The 20,416-nt window shown below is 36.1% G+C and overlaps 1 protein-coding gene across 25 annotated transcripts in view; it reads left to right on the top strand.

Moving 5' to 3' along the window:
* BAZ2B (bromodomain adjacent to zinc finger domain 2B) overlaps positions 1–20,416 on the top strand; it is a 124,400-nt gene that overhangs the window by 59,782 nt on the left and 44,202 nt on the right. For 23 of the 25 annotated variants that reach the window (XM_069021390.1, XM_069021386.1, XM_069021407.1 and 20 more), the window contains 8 exons: positions 7,148–7,309; positions 7,681–7,874; positions 11,741–11,944; positions 12,626–13,024; positions 15,246–15,855; positions 17,020–17,316; positions 19,642–19,702; positions 20,263–20,371. In XM_069021390.1, coding sequence (XP_068877491.1) covers positions 7,148–7,309; positions 7,681–7,874; positions 11,741–11,944; positions 12,626–13,024; positions 15,246–15,855; positions 17,020–17,316; positions 19,642–19,702; positions 20,263–20,371 — 2,036 coding nt within the window. The remainder of the gene's footprint in view (positions 1–7,147; positions 7,310–7,680; positions 7,875–11,740; positions 11,945–12,625; positions 13,025–15,245; positions 15,856–17,019; positions 17,317–19,641; positions 19,703–20,262; positions 20,372–20,416) is intronic. The other 2 variants (XM_069021408.1, XM_069021396.1) reach the window with 2 other exon arrangements.

Below are 20,416 nucleotides of genomic sequence, written 5' to 3'. Positions count from 1 at the left end.
TTTTTTTGGAGAACATTGTTTCTGTTAGCCTGTAAATAGGAAGTTTTTTAATCTTAAATCCATGGTAGTCCCCTGTTTTCAGAACAAACTCTGTTCTTGGAGCAGAGTGAGCAAAAGTATATTCTCCAAACTGAAAAACTTTACAGCCCTGATAATACATGAGTAGATTCCAAGTCCGTGACTTCGTCCTGCATTTGTTTGTTTGCAGCTGCCGCAAGAAGCTGAAACGAGAATGTCTGCAGACCTAGAGTTATGTCTCTATTTATTTTAATTTCTCTAAAATCAGCCAGAAAATTCTAAACTAAAACTCTTCTGGAGTAAATAACAAAGCATTTCATTTTTCAGTACCCCACTAAAAATTAATCTCCAAAAGAATTTTTGTCTATGTTCATTAGTCTATGCCACTTGAAATGGTTTTCTGTGGTGGTTCCCAGAATGTAGCAGGAGTTAATTTCTGTATGGCTATGAATGTATGGTCCTAACCTGAGGATTTCTGTGACCCATTTACCTCTCCTTGCTGCTTTTGCTGTGTACATATTACATCATGTAATTCTGTATCTCCTGTTAACTGTAACTCCTGTTAAATGTTCTGTGCATTTATAGGATATATATTTGGTCTACCAAAATACAGTAAGACTTAAGTAGATGAATAATATAATAAAGGTACTAAACTGTCAGTTTTGTTCTTCATTAGAAAACACAGGTAGTTCTTTACTAAAGGCCTTTTAAAAATTCTGTTCTCATATTTTATTAAAAAAAAGTTTCATTTCTCTCTGATAGCTAATAGTTAAAAAGACTGATAGTAATTACCAGTGTTCATGTTTTTTGATGGTCAGATCATTTGCCTGGCTGCATCTGATGTTAAGGAATGTACGTATTTTTTCAAGGACACTTTGTCTTCCCAAAACCAAGCTGAAATGTAGTTTACTATCACTACTGTCCCATCAGTTTTATTTATGAGTATGTCTGTTTCTCTGCTGATGACAGTGCACTGTGGTTACTGTTGTATCCACTCTGAAAAGGTGTACACTGTCCTAGAGAAATTCCAGGGAAGCGTTTATGCTGCCAGCCAGCTGAAGACTCTTCTCCTTTGAATGACCTCTGGCGTGTCCTGAATTTACAAGATACTCTGTAGCCAAGATAGACTAGTCTACTAGCCAGTTCTGAATTGAGATGTTCTTCACTCCTGCGATATTTAAAAAAACTCAACAATGTCTGTCGAACAGATAATTGAATTATCTTCAAATTTAAAAATGCGTTTTCCTAGTATCTAATAAAATAATTTTTGAAGAATGAGCAATTATTCTTACTAATGCATCTTAATGCATGCATGAGATTAGAGAGAGTCCTTTTTATTCCAATTAATCTCTTAATTTTCTTAGCAGCAATCAATAGTCCATTAAGTAGTCTCCACAATAAACTTGATTGCGTACTCTGTCAGGTGCCCACACCCACAATACATAGCAAGTTAGGACGGGGAATCTTTATACTTTGCCAGGAAGATTAAACTACAAGTAAATTATTTTGGCATATTCCCAGGTCAAAATGACAAAGCCCCTGTATGAAACCATTATGGAATATATCACATACTGTTAGTTTAATTGGTTAATATGGCAGTTGTTCTTGAATAATTAAAGCATTCTAATCAAGTAAACAGGTATTTTATTTGCTTTCTTCTTACTCACCCATTGCTGAAAATAAGAAGGTGCATTGGAAAAGTAAATTGCCTCTGGAAAGAGGTTTACATTCACCCTCATGAGAATGTTAGCAACTTACATGAATATAAATCCATAGCTTTTTCTCTAAATAAAACCATAATTCAGTGTTTTGTCTTTATGAAGGACAATAATATTAGTGTGTGAAACCATTCTAAGCTGAACAACAGAGTTGTGTTGTTTTGATGTTATCAGATCTGGAAGGTTCTTTATTTTTAATTTTCAAAAAAAGAAAGTTCATTAACTTTTTATTAAATAACAAAACACAACAAACAAAAGCCTACCAATTTTTTTTTTCTCAAACCAGAAGCTGTTTTTGTCAAAACAAAAATCTTTTAGTCTTTTTGGAGCTCCCTATTTCTCCTTAAATGAGATCCAGAACAATTTTGAAATTGTGTACATAAATGCACAAAGTGACAGGATTTTTAAAATTGGAAAATCTGTAATTCTACATTTGGTGTTCTGATTTACAGTAGCAAAGATTTTTTTTTAAATGCTGGCTATTTTTTGGAGTCTCAGTATTTATATAAAAATGACACTGTGGCTTCTCAAATAAATGTTGGAAAGATCAAGTTTAATGCCTAAAACGTAAAACTGTATGAATAGTTTTCTTTTTTTGGTAAGTCTATTACATAGTCCTTGGTTTGTCAAATTTTTCATCTTAGGCTTGTAGATAGTTGTTGACTTCTGGAGATTTTAAATATTCTAGATGCTGAGTGACAATAGCAAAATTGAAATGGATGTATAAACACAAAGTGGTGATTCCACTTTGTGGAATGTACAATGAAATGCTGAGGGAGAATGGGATGGTAGTATTAAAAGAGATGCAGGTGCTTTAAGTATGTGAACAAGAGTACAGTACAATTAATTGCCAACTCTCATAATAACGGAGTGCCCATGGTGTTATACAATCTAGATCAGTTTCTCTAGTTTTGGAAATCAGTGTTAAGATTTTCATTACATCTTAATTTTAATCTCTTTTTATACCTATCATTAAGAAACAGTCTTTAAGCTCATTCTTTTAAACATGATACCAACTTCGTTTAGATTTCCTGCTTCAAGTTATTACCTGATTTCTTTCTCAGTGTTTGGACTGCACAGTGCAAACTAGTCCAGGCACTAGCTAAACTGTTTTTTAAAGACAAGAGTGTGATAGTAAGCCAGAACTAGAACTAAAAAAAAAAAAAAAATAAACCCACCATCTATTTTTCAAGGTTATTGAAGAATGTAAAAGCAAGAATATGGAGGAAAAAAGGGGAGTGGGATATTTTATTAAGCATAACTTGAGTACTTTCATGTTTCAAAATTCTGTTTCCTTCAGTATGTCTTACGGGGATTACACAGATGAGTGAATAATTTTAAGTATTGTTTGGATAAGGAAATTTTACCTTTCATTTTAAGGAATAGACTTCGTAGAAACAACATTGAAGGAGAGACAGTTTCAAGTGCATTGATTTTGGATATTAGACATTAAAGGAAACTGTTGCATTTGAGCACCTAAATATTTTTATTTCAAAGACTATCAAGCGCCTGGTAGTTCTTGCATTAAAGGAAGCCTCATTCAGAGTTATTATGAGATTGATACTTTTGAAAATACAGCTTGGTAGGTCTGTGCTCTGTGTAGGTTCATTATATTCTTACTCCTCAGATTTAATCATATGTTTGTGCCTCAATTACGTATCAACTTTCTCAGCAATCCCTTTTTAAAATTTGAATTTTTTTAAAAAAATGCCTTTTGACAATCCCTTTTTAAAATTTCTTTTCTCTTTTTTTAAAATAAAATTATTCTAAGTCTAGGTTTTTTTAGCCTATGATTTATGAAGGAAAGCTAAAGAATGCATCCATGTTCAGAGCATGTTCAGAGTTATTAAAATGCCTTTTTTCCAAGTGCTTGAATGAAATAGGCAGTGCTTTTCAATTAAATGAACAGGTGATTTTGATGTTTCTCTATTCATATGAGGACTTTCGTTTTTCCAACCAATGATAGGAATGGGTGATGTTAGTTATGTATTTATAAACCATTTCCAGCCGTTTCCATGCTTTTCAGCTTTTTGTACTGAAAGACCTGTACTAGGAAATCCCACATGTAAGTAGTTTGGAATCACACATGCAAGAAATTAGGAAGACCTGCTGGTGTTGGGAGGCATGTAGAAGGCAAACTTTGCTACCACTGTAATGATTAAAAGACAACAGAGAAAGGAGAAAAATATATTGTAATTTCTGTCACCCCAAGTGGTTCTCAGATTTGGTGTGTAAGGTGGAATGCCCTTAAATGCCATGTTATGTTTGTATTTCTGCTGGTTGGCACATTGATGCTTTGTGTTTTAAAGTATTATTTAAGTATTTATTCCTTTCTAGCTCTTTTGAAAAGCTTGTATTTTACCATGAAGTTCATCAATATTAAGAAAGGCACTCATAGTTATCATTCTTTGTTACTAAGAGACCAGCATTGTTGAAATGTGTGTCGCCCTTTGGAATAATGCTTTCAATCATTTATCTGTGCAGTGGTTAATAGAATTTCAAAAACTGTGCTCAAAAATATTTAACCTATTTGAAAGTAAGCCAAGAATGTTAAGGAGTGAGATTTAATATGAAATTTAGCTATGTGGAGCATGTGTAAGGTAAGTTAGTAACTTGAAGAGCGAGCACTAAAATAGGAAAATTAAGGGAATACTAGAATTAATTGCTAAGCAGACTGTTAGTATTTTCATCAGATAAGAAAGAGAGGAAATGTCATTACAGTTAAGTTTATTATTACAAGACTTCTACCATTTTTTGGTCTGTGTTTTATTTCTTCCATGTGTTTAAATGCATATTTAAAAATGGATGGCTTCTCTTTTCTAGATATGTTAGGTAATGGCTTAGATAACACACTTAGTATGTCTTTTTTCAAGGCCATAATACTGTGTAATATAGTGTACAGTTACCTACTCTTTCTATATGATGAAGAAAGTTGATGAACAATCTCAAAGGTTCTTTCACCTTAGAATGTCTTCAAATTATTATGAAACCTTGCAGTGCAGTGTTGCTCATCAGCATCATTAAGAATCACCACTGTGGTCTGTGAGAGAGAGGCATCGTGGAAAAAAATACACAAATTGGATTTGAGTTGGTTATGGCTGTTTTTTGGGTCTTTTTTGTGATAATTTACGAAGCGATGTTAAAGACATTTGAACTAAGTTCAGCAAATATAAAACCTGGAACATGATGCTTTTAAACTCATGTCAGAAGTTTAGAGAAATACTCTGCCTATCACCTGCAGTAGTTAGCATCGATGATGTGCAAATCCCTTCTTGTCTTGGGGGAAGGAGAAAAAGGTACCTGACCCAGAATTCTGAAATCAGTAAGAGGAATTTCCCTGCACTGTGTATGTAATATTCCCATTTTGTTGCCCTGTAGTTGCTAATAAATAAAAAATCCTAGTGAATGCCCTTGTGTTCCTAACACCTAATAGGATGAGTTATTGCAGTCAAGAACTTGTTCCAGAATTCTTCCTTATATACACAGACACAGTAATAGTGTTTAAAACCTTTAGAGGGAGAAGTAGGATTAACAAACAAATTAATGGTTTCTGTGTAGAAGTCCACCAGAAGCCTGGTCAGTGTGCAGAGGCCTTTGCTGATAATGTGAGTCTCCTGGAAAACAGGGAATGCTTGGTCTTTCTCATACTGTCCTTTTTGATGTGATGCTCTTTATATTAAAGCATGGCACAAATGAATTTAATGTTCTTTGATGTCAGTCTTTTCCTGCTTTTTCTCTCCAGTAGGGACTACATTGTTCTTCTGGTTATGGATGCTTTTACAGTCTCAGAATTCAATGATTTGTTACCGATTCTTGCATTCAGGCTATCTCTAAAGTTGAGATTAGCTCTGAAATGCCTATGAGATTTCTTCTACAATTACAGAATTACTGGTCCTTTGATTTTTGTCTCTCATCTTTGCTATTATAAATTCTTACCTTATCCTACCATATGAGTACATGTTGGCTTGCTGTACTGTGCCTGCTCTCTTCCGTGCTGCCCTTCCCCAACCTTACATGTGTGTAGTGACTCAAATAACTTCTTTATTTACTTTTTTCCGGTCACTTCCCCTGTTTATTATCCTTTTCACATATTTTCCTTTCTGTATTAGATTCAGTCTCCTTATTGTTTAAGGTGAGCACAGCTCCAGCTATGCTTAACATTTTACCTATAATTTTTGCAGTCTGGTTCATCTAGCTGTGTTGTTTCTTTTCCCCCTACTTGTCATGGTTCAGGAATGGTACTCTCCAATTTAGTGCCCCCACTGAGACCATACTGCCACTCACTTCTCCCCTACCCCTCACCACCCTCACAGAGGGCTGGAGCGGAGAATTGAAGGCACAAAAGGCAGAAGTCACAGGTTGAGATAAGAACAATTTACTGGAAACAGAGATGAGATAAGAAAATAAATATTAACAGCAGCAATACTGACAGAGGGTAGAAGAACAAACTATTCAAACAGACACCTCCCCCTTCCCCTCCCGATGATAGATAGTTCCTGACCTCTGCCACAGTGTGCCAACTGGGAAGAGAGCCCTTCTCCCTGGAAGAGAGTCCCTTTCCCCTGCCAGTGGTGTGAGATTTATTTGAATAACCTCTGGGCCATGCCCCCTCCCAACTACTGCAAAAATTTACCCTGTCCTGGCTGGAACCAGGACACCTCTTCATCGTGTCTCATCTTTATCTTGTCTGCCAACCTCCCAGTCTGAGAGATAGCATTGGGGGATAGGGGATACACATCATAAAGTCACCCCAAGACACTGATATTGAAGTTAGAAGCAGGGTCACCAGTTGAAACTAGGGCATTTGAATAGAGTTGTTACAGGAAATAAAATAGAGGCTACTTTTTTTGTGATGGAGTGTCAAACTCAAGGATAGAGACATCTTGCAGTGGCTGTAGAGTTACCGTTGGGTAACTAGCAATTCCTCTGTATAATAGGTCTTTTCATGCGGAACAGCTTCAGATGTGGTTTTGTGGTGGAGGCCTTGGAGTATTCAAAGACTGAGATTGTAGAGGTGACCAAAAGCTATTGTGTTACTTCATAGTTCTGATGTAGGAAGACTGCTGAGATAATAATAAATGTTAAAGGGTGATCTGTGAATCCTGATTCAGTTTTTAAGACTAGCAGTTTCATTTTGGGGTGATCAGTGTCACATAGCTTTCTATTAAATATTTATTTTCAGAGTGCATTTAAATAAAACTGCATTGCAATCTTTATCAGAATGGCTTTAATGACTTAAGACCAGAGTTGCTGCAGGAAATGTGTGTTGTGCAGAAGTTCCTAAACGTTTTGTTCTTACTTCTAGATTTAGTAAATCTGCTCTGGATTATGCACAGCAATATGCTTACTGAAATACTTAAATACAGTATTAGAACAACTGACGTTTTTTTTTTATTTCCTTTGCGGTTCAGAATGGTGGCGAACAGCAGACACACACTCTCGTCCTGGGGCAGCTTTTTTCCCACCACTCTTGGGAATTCCCACACTATTTGCTCCTCCTGCACAGAATCATGATTCTGCTTCATTCCACTCAAGAGCTGCAGGAAAAAGTAGTCGGAGCAATACAGAAAAAGGTAATGGCTGAAGTTGTTGGAAATAATCATACTGAACTTCTGCACGTGCAGAAAGATGTGGAATTTGAGCTTTACTTTTGTCATTTTTCCCATTCCTAAACAGTTCTATAAAAAATAGTTTTGTTAGGTAAGGATGATACATACCAAGTATGTGTTTGGCCTTTAAATCATGTGTGCTCTGTATGTTTAAACTAAAATAACTGCAAATCAGAGTGACACTTCGATGACAAATTTTAGCATATGTGGCGAGTAACCTGTAAGTAGTCTAGTATCTTGTCTACGGAATGTTAGTGTGACTGGGGCATCTCAAAGAAAGTATCAGTTACTTCAGATTTATTTTAAATGGCACTTTGTAAATCTGTTGTCTTTAGGTGTAAATGGATCACTGAATGGCAACAGTACTACTGCAGTGTCAGCTCTCAGCACATCCGTGCTCTCCAGTAGTGTTGCAACATCAGCAGGACCAGTGAAAACTGCAACCTCAGGAGCAGGAGGACGCAGATACAACCAGGAGCAAAGCAAAGTTCAGCTTTTGGACACCAGGGCTGATAAAATCAAAGATAAGGTAATTACACAAAAAGAAATGGAAGATTTGGACAAAACAATTGACACGATAAGGATTCTGCACATGGGAGCATTTTTAAGTGTTCTTTCTGAGTACAGAATGTTTGGGGTTCTTCTGATTTATTAGAGCAAGATCTGTACACTTGTCTCTGTAGGGATTTTTTGTGTGCATTGGCTTTTGGAATTTTTGTAATTGTTTGGGGTTTCTTTGATATACTTATGAACTAAAAGTTACTATTAGTACTAATTTCACTAGTTAATAAGTTAATAGTTGCATCCAACACCTTGTTTTATTTAATTTATCTAATTTTTTAAAATATGTATATTTTACACCAAAATTTGGTATTATTATGTGACAGTGTAGATATATAGATATATACATATAGATAGATATAGAGAGAGATATATATATATATACACACTGGTATTACAGTTACAACATTCTAGATTATTTCTGTGAATTTAATTATGTTTTCACGTATCTTATGAAAACAAAATGAAATTTTTAAATGTTAAAAGAAAAATGCTTTTCTGGAAGTAATTTCCTATTTATTAGAAGAAAGAACTACTATTAACTGCTTTGTTTCAGCAATAATCTTAGCCATCTAATATGAAAGACATGAGTAGTCTCAGTGAGTTAGTAAACCTTATATACTGACCTAAGCACTCTTAAGAACTCTTAGAACTACTCTTGGAAGCTAAACTATTGAAGCAAAATACAGAAAATGGTATACTGGGTAGGTGGTTACTGTCAGAGTAGAAGCTAAAGGGAGTAATTCTCTACTGACAGCCATCTAGGCTAAAATATTTTTTTTTCTTTATATCTATTTATATTTTTGTTTTGTGAGTGAATTGGGTCTCTTGCTTTCTTTCTGTTAACTGAACTACATTCAGCTACCAAATCTGAATGTTCTTAGGTGAGAGGTTGGCATTTTCAAAGGACAGCTGGTGCTTGATGTATCTGCATAAAAGCAGGAGTTAGCACTGAAATGATTACTTGTAATTGTGCAGTGAAATACAATGTTTAGTATATGGACAGTAAGGAAATTATTAAGAAAGAATATTTTTCCTCAAAACATTCCTCATGGGTTCAACAGTTGACAGCTTTTGAAAGTACTAAGCTAGTTAAAGGTATTTGGGAAGGCTTTGACTTTCTTCAGGCTTAAATACTAAAAATGGCTCTTTCCAAAATTCTGCTTTTATCCTGGGTATCTACGTGTGAAATTTGGCTTTCTTTCTGTGGTGCAGAGGTAAAGCCTTTTCCACATGGTGTTTCTGTAGTTCTGACTATTACTTCAGTTAGGCAGAATACCAAATAAATTTCTCTTTTAATATCTGTAAATACCTTCCCAAAAGGTACTTTTTGGCTCTTGGCTTTATTCAGAAAATTGAGCTGGTTAAGCTAGTAACCTGCTAGTTTGAATATCACTGAAAAATTTTACCTCTTTTTGCCTGTTGGGGTTTATTTCCCCCTCCCCCAATTTCTGTCAGGATGTTTGTCAGCATTGTTATCTTTTTCCTTTGTGTTACCATTTGTCTTTAGATATAAATTTGGTACTGTTGATAGATTTTTTGATGTGGGCACTGATTTCAAACTCCAGTTTCACTTGACTAAGTACTGAGTTGCTGTAAAAGCATGGATTTGATGTACAAGTACCTTTCTTAAGAATGTTGTGTTCTGTATCTTAACTTTTAAGTCCTCTGTCTCATGCAGATAAATTTCAGGTTGTTTGTTTCCTAAGTTCCTGTAGTAAATTTTTTAATACTGAAATGAAGTTTGTTTTTCCTAATCTTACTTGATATGCTGATGTTCATAACTTCTTTTCCTTTGAAACTTTTTTTGAGGTAATTGGTATTTGTCAATGTAATTATTTGAACAACCTTTTGTATCAAAACATCGAAAGTACTCTAAATGAGAACTCCCAATATGAGGATGATGATTCCCTCCCCCCCCATATTTCAGTATGTTAAAATGAAGCCACAGTAGGAACTGAAGTCTGAGGAATAAGTATGTGGGCAGATAGGAGTATTTTGTGCTGGGCTTTGTACAAGTGATGTTATGTTTTTAAATTTCAAATTGTAACACTTGCCTCTTCTTAAAAGCATGTCTTATTTTAAAACATTTTAATATACTTTTCTAAAGGCTGTTTTCTTTAGGGTTTTGGTTTTTTTAGCGTTCATCTTCGGATTTCTTCAGTCATCTCCTTAGTTGTAATTTCTTTTTGAGGATGGTATCTAAAAAAATTGTTAAAAAATTTGTTTATTTTTAGGAAAAAAAGAAAAAGGCAAAGCTGGATTCAAACTGTTTTTACAGTTGATGAAAATCTAAAGAGCTACTTTTGCTGCAGTGTTTTCTTTCTGGTTGAATTCTAGTCCTGTTGTCCTACCATTTTAGGGAATCCTGAAGTACAGAGTGCAGTCTGATGGTAACTCATATGCTATGATTTTTTTTGCCTGTAGTGTTGGAAAAATAACTTCTGAGTTGATAGAAGCATCTGATCCTCAGAGCTGTAGTCCTAAGTTGTCATCTGGTTTCTTTTGTCTTGAGTGTGTAGTTGATCATTCAAAGGGCTTACATAACAATGATAAACCAAAACCTGTTCAAAGGCTGGTCTTCAAAACTGTACCAAATATTTGTATCACGTTATGTCTGTTAAACATAACAGTGTTGAAGATAGATGTCCTTGTGCTAATTTGGTACACTGTCAGTGGCTTACTTCTTACATACAAAAGGTAACCTTTCAGAGAAGGTTATGTTTAGAGTATTTTTAAGGCACTCTCTCTCATGTTCCTGTCTGCCTTGTTATTTCAAATTGCTGCAGCATTATTTTGCCTTCCAGTCACCTCGTTTGCTGTGCATCTGTCTTCCTTGGGACTAGTTTTAACCTTACAGTCCCCTCAGTGGCTTTACATGCCCTGTTTAAATGGTACATAACTCTTGTTGTTGCTGCTTGATATCCAAATTCTTTGTTTCACATGTTTCTCTACCTCCCAACATAATTCTGCAAACTCCCTTTAATGATTCGATATACTTTAGTGCAGTAATATGTACTTTCACGTCTCTTTTACACGGCCACTATCATAGCACTTGAGTCCACACATACATCCTTCAGATGGGTTTGTAAATATGCATTTGGTTTACTTAGCTCCCCAAAAATCTAACTTTCTTCATCCACTGCACATTAAAAATGTAGTCTTGGACTGTCAGCATTTTAGGGTTCCTGCAATTTTTGACACCTTTCCTTTTTTTCTGCATTCTTGTTTGTTGCTTCTTTTGTTTTCTCATTCTAGTCTGCAAATGTGTGCTTTATAAAAATTTCAATAGAATATAGTTGTCAGAGTATTTCAGCAGATTTTGGTCCATTTTTCAGAAGCAAATCCCAGAAGCAATTTGATGAACATACTCTTTTCTGTCCTCAAAACTGTACATTGCTGTAGAGCTCATACTGTGAAATTGAAGGTTAAGAAATGTGGTTAAATGAATGTGCCACTGAAACTTTGATAAACTTATTATTTGTTGTTCTTTCTGTGCTAATTTGCAATACAAGTTTTGGGTATGAATTTTTTTGGAATCAGCACATTCTGCGGAGGTTTACTAGACCCAAATTCTAGGTCAATGTTCTAAGCCTAAATCTGGCATTTTGCTTTGTGATGTAGTGATGTCCACAATGGTCAGAAAAATATTTCAGTGGAACTTTGTGACCAGTCTTTAATTTTCATCATCTTGTGAAGCACTTTCTCTTTAAGTATTGCAGATCACTTTACTCCAAAGTCTTAATCTTCTTTGTTTCAAAAATTATGTTTAATAAAAACATTATATAACAGATTAAAACTGAAGCATTAACAGAGAATTTATCTTCCCGGTAGAAGCCCAGAAAAAAAGCAGTGGAAAGCTCTAGTAACAGCGACAGTGACTCAGGCTCCTCTTCAGATACCTCAAGTGAAGGTATAAGCAGTAGTGACTCTGATGACCTAGAGGAGGATGAAGAGGAGGAGGACCAGAGTGCTGAAGAGAGTGAAGATGATGAATCTGATTCTGAAAATGAAGCACATCACAAAAGCAAGAACAAGGTATAACACCTCACTGTGCTGCGCACAGTCTTGTTGCTGCAAGCTGTTTGTGACAAATTGACCTACTCATGTCTGTGAACAAATAATCAACAATTACTTAACTGCACATTAATAAAAGCTAAGAATACTCTTTTTAGGTTTGCTTCAGGGTTTTCTGTTTGTGGGGTCTTTGGGAGGGGATTTGTTGGTTCTTTTGTGTGCGTGCATGTCTGTATTGCTGTTCTTCACAGGCTAGGAGTTTACAGTTGGTAGACTGTTAATTTTGTTGTAAAGTAGGAAATACAAAGAAATTAAGTACTGTGTGCAGGTGATGAATTGAAAAGATATCATTATGGATATTGCTTTGGCAGTTGCTTTTTTCCTAGTAGAGTGGTTACTTTCCCTAGTAGTAGAACAAGATTGGAGTCTTTGGTATCTTGTTAGGTTTACAGTCAGAAATACATTTAAGAACAACCATGGTTTAATACTCCTTCTCTAGTAAACGTTGTCTTCACATGCTGAAACTATCTGGGGAAAAAAACCCAAAGTGAACAATAACTATATTACAAGACTGATTTAAAAATTATTATTGTTCATCCTCTGCCAAGACTAGTGTAATTGTTTCATGTATCATATATGCTTAGTCTTTTTAAAAGGATTTTTAACTTACATAATGAACAGTCAAAAATAAATATTTTGCAGGTGCTAATGCATAGTGGTATAACAGATATGAAAACCGATGGACAGAAATCACAGGAAAAGTCTCAAGAAAAAAGAACCCACCAGCAGATACCTCTTGTGTCTGATTCCCAGACTCACTCATCATTCCAGTCCCAGCAGAAGCAGCCTCAGGTTATGTCACAGCAGCTTCCGTTTATTTTTCAAAGCTCTCAGGCAAAGGAGGAATCTGTGAACAAACACACAAGTGTAATACAGTCTACGGGATTGGTTCCTAATGTGAAACCTTTGTCTTTGGTACATCAAGCCAAAAAGGAGACCTATTTAAAACTCATAGTTCCTTCCCCTGATCTACTCAAAGCAGGGAATAAAAATACCTCTGAAGAATCTATCAGTTTGACCAGCGATGTTAGATCAAAACGGGTGAGTGAAGTTTTTGATTATTTATAACCTGTGTCTTCTGCTTAAAAAGATGTACCATTGTGCCATCAAGCTTTTTTAAATATAGTATATTAAAATTATAAGTATATATATTTTCATAATCATGGGGGTTTATGTGTTGTTAGAGTTGATCTGGATTTCTGAATGGTGTAAATGAACTAGATTGTGTGGGTCATGCATCTCTTAAGGACAGTGTGCATTTAAAATCAAAATCAAAATAAGAAAAGTACTCCTAGGTAAATTGTGTGGCCTGGATATTTTTCTTATGCTTCTAGTTTCAGTCAAAATGGTGATTTAATGCTTCACATACCTAGTGTGTAAGCATGGCTTCACTTTCTTTCAAGTAGATAGTTTTAAGTCAAAGTAATTGAAATCACCTATTATAACCATGATTTTAAACAAAGAAGCTGAAAGCCATTTTTTAAAAAAAATGGTCAATGTAATGTTGAGTTTTGTTTGCTCTTTAAAGAGATGTATTCATGCACTGATAGCTGTAAAAACTCAGTATGGCCATTTCAATAGTTTTTTTAGAATCAAAGAATGGCTTGTGTTGGAGGGAACCTTAAAGCTCTATCCCATCCCACCCCCTGAAATGGGCTGGGGCACCTTCCACTATCCCAGAGTGCTCCAAGTCCCGTCCAACCTGGCCTTGAGCACTTCCAGGAGTGGGGCAGCTGCAGCTGCTCTGGGCAACCTGTGCCAGGGCCTCAGCATCCTCCCTCAATTTATCTCCTTTTTTACTGGTCAGGACTGTACAATAAGCTTATATGTCTGTCTTAACAGTTCTGCAGTTTCTAAAATTTTTAGATCCTCAGTTTATTTATTTTGTTTATAGTGATTACAGTGACTGCTGGTGAATTTTTTATTCAGTGAGATTTGAATGGGGATTAGAAGATAATAAAAATCTAGCATTTTACGAACACTGGGGCTTAGGGTATACAAAAATAAATATATAGAAGATACATTTACAAAGGCAACTCTCATTATTATTATTTTATTATTTTCAAATTTTGTTTTAAACTAAGTAGTATTCAGGAGTAGTAAACTGAATTCTGATTCACAGATAACTCACAGGCCCTCAGTGAGGACTGAAAAGTACTTCATTTTTATTGCTAGACTAGAAGATATAAACTCTTTTTCCTTTCCAATTTCCTGTTACTTGGTGAAATTCAAATAAGCTTCTCACTTACCGGGAGTAGCTAACTAAATTATAATTGTGAAAACATACATCTTTGCTATTGAAAGAGGCTTCTGCTTTCAAATTTAGGTTACGAGTCTTTAGCTGGTGATAGATCACACATTTAGTAGTTTGATTTCTCTAAAACTTTTACTGGAGGTATGCACTGTGTGAATATTTATTTTAGAGGTCTTCATAATTTTATATTCAGATTTAAATGTTAGTAACTTCCAAAAATGTATTGTGTTTGACTTAATTTTTAAAAATTTATTTTAAACTGTACCGTCTTTATCCATTTTATTATATTTTCTGTTGAAGATGATGTGGGGTTCTTTTCTTTGGAACAACCTTTAGGCTAAAGACACTGTAAGCTTTACATGCATTTCTTAGCCGTTACTGACTGAGTTTTAGGTGAAGAACTTTCAAATACTACTTTTTCAGTTAAACAATTAACATATCACAGCATTTCTGAGTAGTACCTTTTCCCTTTTTTTTTTTTTTTTTGTAATAAAATTTCTCTACACCAGGTGTCCTCTATTGTTTTTTTTGTATTGTGGTCATGAGTGTGTTGTATTTACCTTGTGCTTTAAAGTGAACAAATAATTAAAAGTAGCTGTACATTCACTAATGGGATTTTTGTGTCCTGAATTAAGTAATAAGGAGAGGTTTTCCTGTGCTGGTACACAAGAGTAGTATCTTTCTAAGAATGGCTCTTTCAGAATGATTAATACCTTTATGAAAGTCTGTCTAGAGCATTGTAGCAGGTGAGAAAGCTTCCCTGCATAATTTGGATCAACTTCATCTTGAGTTCAATTTGTCTTTCCCTACTTGATTTACAGTGAAAATCATGCAAGACTTGCGTAACTAGTAGTTACTAATCTCTTCTGTTGTAGCTAGTATCTGCTTTTGACTTTCTGAAAATAGGTTAGCAGATGTTTAAAATTTCCTAGAGTTCACCTCCCTGAGTACCAAAGAAAGCCAAAACAAACACCTCCACATTTTATTCCTGTCTTCTTATTTCTTTAGGAACAATATAAACAGACATTCCCAGCAGCACAGCTAAAGAAACAGGAGTCGTCTAAGAATCTGAAGAAGGTTATCGCAGCTTTGTCAAGCCCCAAACCGACATCTAGTTCACCAGCTCATCAAAAACTCACATCCTTGGAAAACAACCATTCTAACCCATTCCTGACAAATGCACTTTTAGGTAATCACCAACCCAATGGAGTTATTCAGAGCGTCATCCAGGAGGCTCCTCTTGCACTCACTACGAAACCGAAACCCCAGACCAAGATCAATGAAAGTGTAGCCATTCCTAGTAACGCCCCCTTTTCTTTGCCAATAAACTTGAGTGCGTGTGGGAAAAAGACAACCGGTAACCGGACAGCTGTTATGCCCTCTACCTCTCCTGTGTTACCCGGTTCAGGAAAGGATAAAACAGTCAGCAATAATGCAGTAAATGCAGTAAAACCACAACACCGCCTTCATTCTGCAAAACTGGTGGTGGAGCAGTTCAGAGGGGTAGACTCAGATGCCCTCAGCAGTAAAGACTCTGACGACTCAAATGATGATGACGACGATGATGAAGATGAAGATGAGGACGATGAAGATGATGATTCTGATGATAGCCAATCAGGTGGTTTAACCTTTTTAATAGGAAAAGCAGAAACTTAATTTTTTGCATTTTGAAAACTTGCATTTCCCACCATATTATAAATAGGGGCAAGAAATACTGGGCCAGCATGGCCCACACAGTGTTCTACACATATCCTTGAAATGATTTTCCATTCTCCATTGTATCATATCCAAAATCATGTTTCGGGTGTTTTGATACTTGGTCAGCTGTCCTGGTAAGGTGGCTCCATAGCCTTTTGGAAAGGCTGTCAGAGACCTGCCTTCCACATTAGTCACCCAGCCTGTAGCTTGATGTGACAAAGTGCTCAGGAAGGGATTGACATTAACGCTGATTGATGGTTAATGATTCTGGCGGACAGAGCCCAGCTGCAAAACAGGTTTTCTAGCCAGAGAGGGACACAAGGGCCTTCAATTTGTCAAGAGTGGTAAGAAAAGCATGTTTCTATGCCTCATTCAGGCGCAGAGTAGTCCATGAGTAAGTAATTGGACTGTTTTAAGAGCTGCAGACCAGGCTATGCAATTTGGAGTGGCAAGGCCTGTTTTAAAGAGTTGGCTGTATTCACAGTCACTTCTTTCTCCCATGTGCTGATATCCCTAATGTCCAGCTTCCACCTTCATCATTCTCTTCCCCCTCTCATCCACACACCCTGTACTAATCTTTTTATCTCAGGACTGTATCTCACCCTCCTTGTTCCTTACCCTGGCTGTCCTCTATTCTAACTCTTCCTTTGCGCGGATCGCCATACTTTCGATTCTGACACCTTTCAGCCCGTATCCAGTTCTGTTGTTTTCTTCCTGTTCACGATGGATTTCGCACCCTGTGAAAAGCCCTTCCTGGGGTAGTGCCCAGCCACTGCCTGGCTAACAGGGGAATGATGTAGCTGTAGCTCATTTCTGGGGTAAACAGTCTTGAAATACTGCAGTTTCTGTCACTCATCTCTTTTCATTCAAAGGAATTACTTAATGTGGAATTACTTAATGCTGTCATATTTGTAGTAATTTAAAAGTTTAGGTATTTAATTAGAACCTCCTATTTATACTCAAGAGATGTTATTAAAAAGCATATATAATAAGATAAAAGACTTTGCCAACTGTTAGAACTTTAATGTACTTGCCAGTAGTTTCCAAGTCATAATGTGTCTTTTGCCACACTTTGTTTAAACAGAGTCTGACAGTAATTCTGAGTCAGATACTGAAGGGTCTGAGGAGGAAGATGATGAGGATGATAAAGACCAAGATGAATCAGATACCGACACTGAGGGAGAAAAAACTCCGCTGAAACTGAATAAAACGTCATCCTCTGTGAAGAGCTCTTCCATTGGTCTTACAGCTCATTCCACCCCGCTTAATCTCCAAGTAGCAAAGACGCCCAGCTCGGCACCAGCTGCCTTATGTCCTGAGTCCCAGCCTGCGGTGTTCCTTGGGACAGGACCCTCCACCCTCACACCAAGTACACACTGTGGTATCTCAAAGTCTTCTGTTACACTACCATGTGGTATCTAAGATCCATGTGTTGTAAAAGTAGTTACAAAAATAGTCCAGGTGCTGGTATCAAGTGACAGCTCAAGAAATTTTTTACTGTAAAAACAGTGATTCACTGAACAGCTGCCCCAGGGATGTGGCAGAGTCCCCCTGAGGTTTTCAGATGCCAGTTGGTCAGGGTGCGAGGCAATCTTGGCAAAGCTGCCTTTCCCAAGGAAGGTTGGAGCTGGTGACTTTTGACGTCCGTTTTGACTTTGGCTGTTAGGTGACTCTGTGATCTTTTCATGGGTATTTGCAGCAGTCATTAAGATCTGTCAGCCAAATTGCAGGTTCTCCAGACTAGAACATTACACTTAGACCAGGACATTTTAACTCATGTAATTATTTGAGAGATGATAGAATTAAATATCCAGAGTTGATATTTATTACATTAAAACTCTTCATTATTTAGTCTTTGGAATTTTCCATTTTATTCTAAACTAGTTATTCTTACTTCTTGTTTCTCTACATTCTAGTTTGCTTTCTGAATCTTCAATTTTTTGCCCCTTCCTCGACAAACTTTGTAGCCATATTTTGTTAGAATACAATTTTCTAGTAATTCTTTCAGAATTCTCAGTAGAATTTATGGATTATGCGCAAGAATTCATTTTTAAAAAGTTCACGGGAAGGGCATTTAGCATTTGCCTGATACTATATAGTGCTTATAATCCTTCATTTGGTGACTTAATCTGTAAAATTTAGTAATTACTATGGATACAGTAAAGAATGCATTTTTGAAAGTCACATTTCTTAATTTGCATGGTAACAATGAAATGAAATCACATGTTTTCTACTTGGAATTAGAGACTTGATGTTTATTAGCATGCATGTAAGCAGATTTTTAAATGGGGACATCTGCTTGTAAATAGGTTTTTTATATTTGGTTTCAGTGCAATAGGAGCTTCATTCCATGTCATACATGGGCATTAGCATTGAAGCGGTATAATGTGATCTATCCAACATTTATCCCAGAAACAGGCTTGTTAATTGTATCGTTTATGAAAGATTTCATATGGATTAAGAGTAATCCAAATGGGTAAATTAAAAAGTTAATTTTTTTCCTCAGGAATCTGTATTGATTTGTGATGCTTTGAAAAGTGTGCTAGCAGATTTTTCTGTTTACAGGAGTAGGAGGTAGAATAAGTTTTATGTCTTTGCTTTAGATGTAATAATATCACACCTAAGAATCACCTAATAAGATACTGTGAACCGTTTACCTAGAGTTGGTCAGTCACTGAAGGGCTCTTGTGGTCTCTTCTCCGTATCTGTTTTGCACTGGACTTTTCACTCCACTTATATTTGGAAAAGCAGCCTCCCTTCCTGCACTGTGACCATTCAAAATAATGCCATAGTCAGTCATGTTAGGTTAAGAGTGCAGACCTGTGTCTAAAGTTTGGCATCTGAGCACAGGCATTTCCTTGGTGCTTTTTCTAGGGGACTCTTCACATCATCTGGAAGGAACTGCTGGCACCTTGCTTGGCAGCTGTGCCATAGTACTGGGTGACACTCCTGGCTGTAAGAAGCTGGAGCAAGTGTCAGGGGGTCAGTCTGATAATGGTACTCACTTGTGTCTGTTTCCAGGGAAGAGATGTGTCACATTCTTGACAGAAGTTCCAAACTACCTTTTTGAGAAGTACATCTTCCAAAAGTTGGTCTGCATACATAGTTCATGTCCTGTGGCTGTCTGAGAGGCCTGAGGAAAGGATCTGTCACTAAAAACCCCCACATTTGGCAGTTGTCTCTGGAATACTGTTGATTCAGTTGCTTGACAAGCACCAAACACAACATCTGTTTGAACTTGGAAAAGCTGAAGTAGTTCTGAAAATTTTCTGCATTTGGCATTTGACTGCATAACATACACAGTGCTCTAGGAAGATGCAGCCTAGTAGAATTGTATGGATCTTTAAAGTGTGTTTTCATTTGCGCCTTCTCTACTGAAAAAAATTAATATACAGTGTTGTCTAGAAAAACAGGCTTGCAAGGAATTAAATTAGCAATATTTGAGAGCATTAAACACAACAAGCAGCTAGGTATGGGATAGTTAGGTTTTCCATTTACAATTTCAGAGGAAGAGGTTACAGGAAACTTAGAGGAAAATGTATTTCAGAAGGAGAACACTTACATTAATTTTCTTGGTAATTGAGGTACTTAATAGTGAGAATGAAACAACAATTCTCTTTTGGGGATATAAACATAAAAAGTACATTTTAGGAACATGTTTTCTTTTGTAAGTTCTGTTAGGTATTAATCAGAAATTCTGTTCTAGGTATTTCAAAAAGACGAAGAGTAGCAGATGAACGGGAGCTGCGTGTTCCTCTCGATTATGGGTATGTTATGTATATACTTGACTTTCCTTAAAGAGAGATTATGCCTTCAAAAATCAGTTGGTAAAATGAGTTTAAAACTTTAAATGAGTTTAAAACTTTTGGGGCTGCATAATAAGGAAAGGGCTTCAACAATTTAGATTTCTGACTCCCAGTCCGAGTGACTGTGGATCTCTTTAAAAAGTGTCATCATATTTCATGTGTTACTTTTTGTGCATTAAATTTGCTCTTTTGCAACATGACCCATCTCTTAGCTGTTTTACTTCAGAAATTAATCCTGATGGCTAGAGCTGAGCCAGTATAGAGTCCAGATAACTCCCTGAAGTATAGTTCTAAGCCGTTTAAAATCTGGTAATATGTAAGTCACTTAATGTAAATAAATTAATATATTTAGTCAGTTTGGACAATCTACATGATACACTTTTCTGATGTGGTCTTTTTGATTTATGATGCTCTAGTCACATTTTCCTCTTCCCTTTTTTTTGTAGAATTATTAAATTGACACAAATTGCTTGTTTTTTAAAAAGTGTATTGTTGTATACAACTATTTCATATTACTCTAGCTGGCAAAGAGAAACCCGAATAAGAAACTTTGGTGGTCGTGTTCAAGGAGAAGTAGCATATTTTGCACCTTGTGGAAAGAAGCTGAGACAGTATCCTGAAGTAGTAAAGGTACATTCATTTTTTAACTTCTGTATTCTAATGCTAGTAAGCATG

The sequence above is a fragment of the Aphelocoma coerulescens genome, chromosome 7, assembly GCF_041296385.1.
Source record: "Aphelocoma coerulescens isolate FSJ_1873_10779 chromosome 7, UR_Acoe_1.0, whole genome shotgun sequence".
In the NCBI taxonomy this organism is placed as follows: Eukaryota; Metazoa; Chordata; class Aves; order Passeriformes; family Corvidae; genus Aphelocoma; species Aphelocoma coerulescens.
This window is presented reverse-complemented; position numbering and strand designations above follow the sequence as displayed.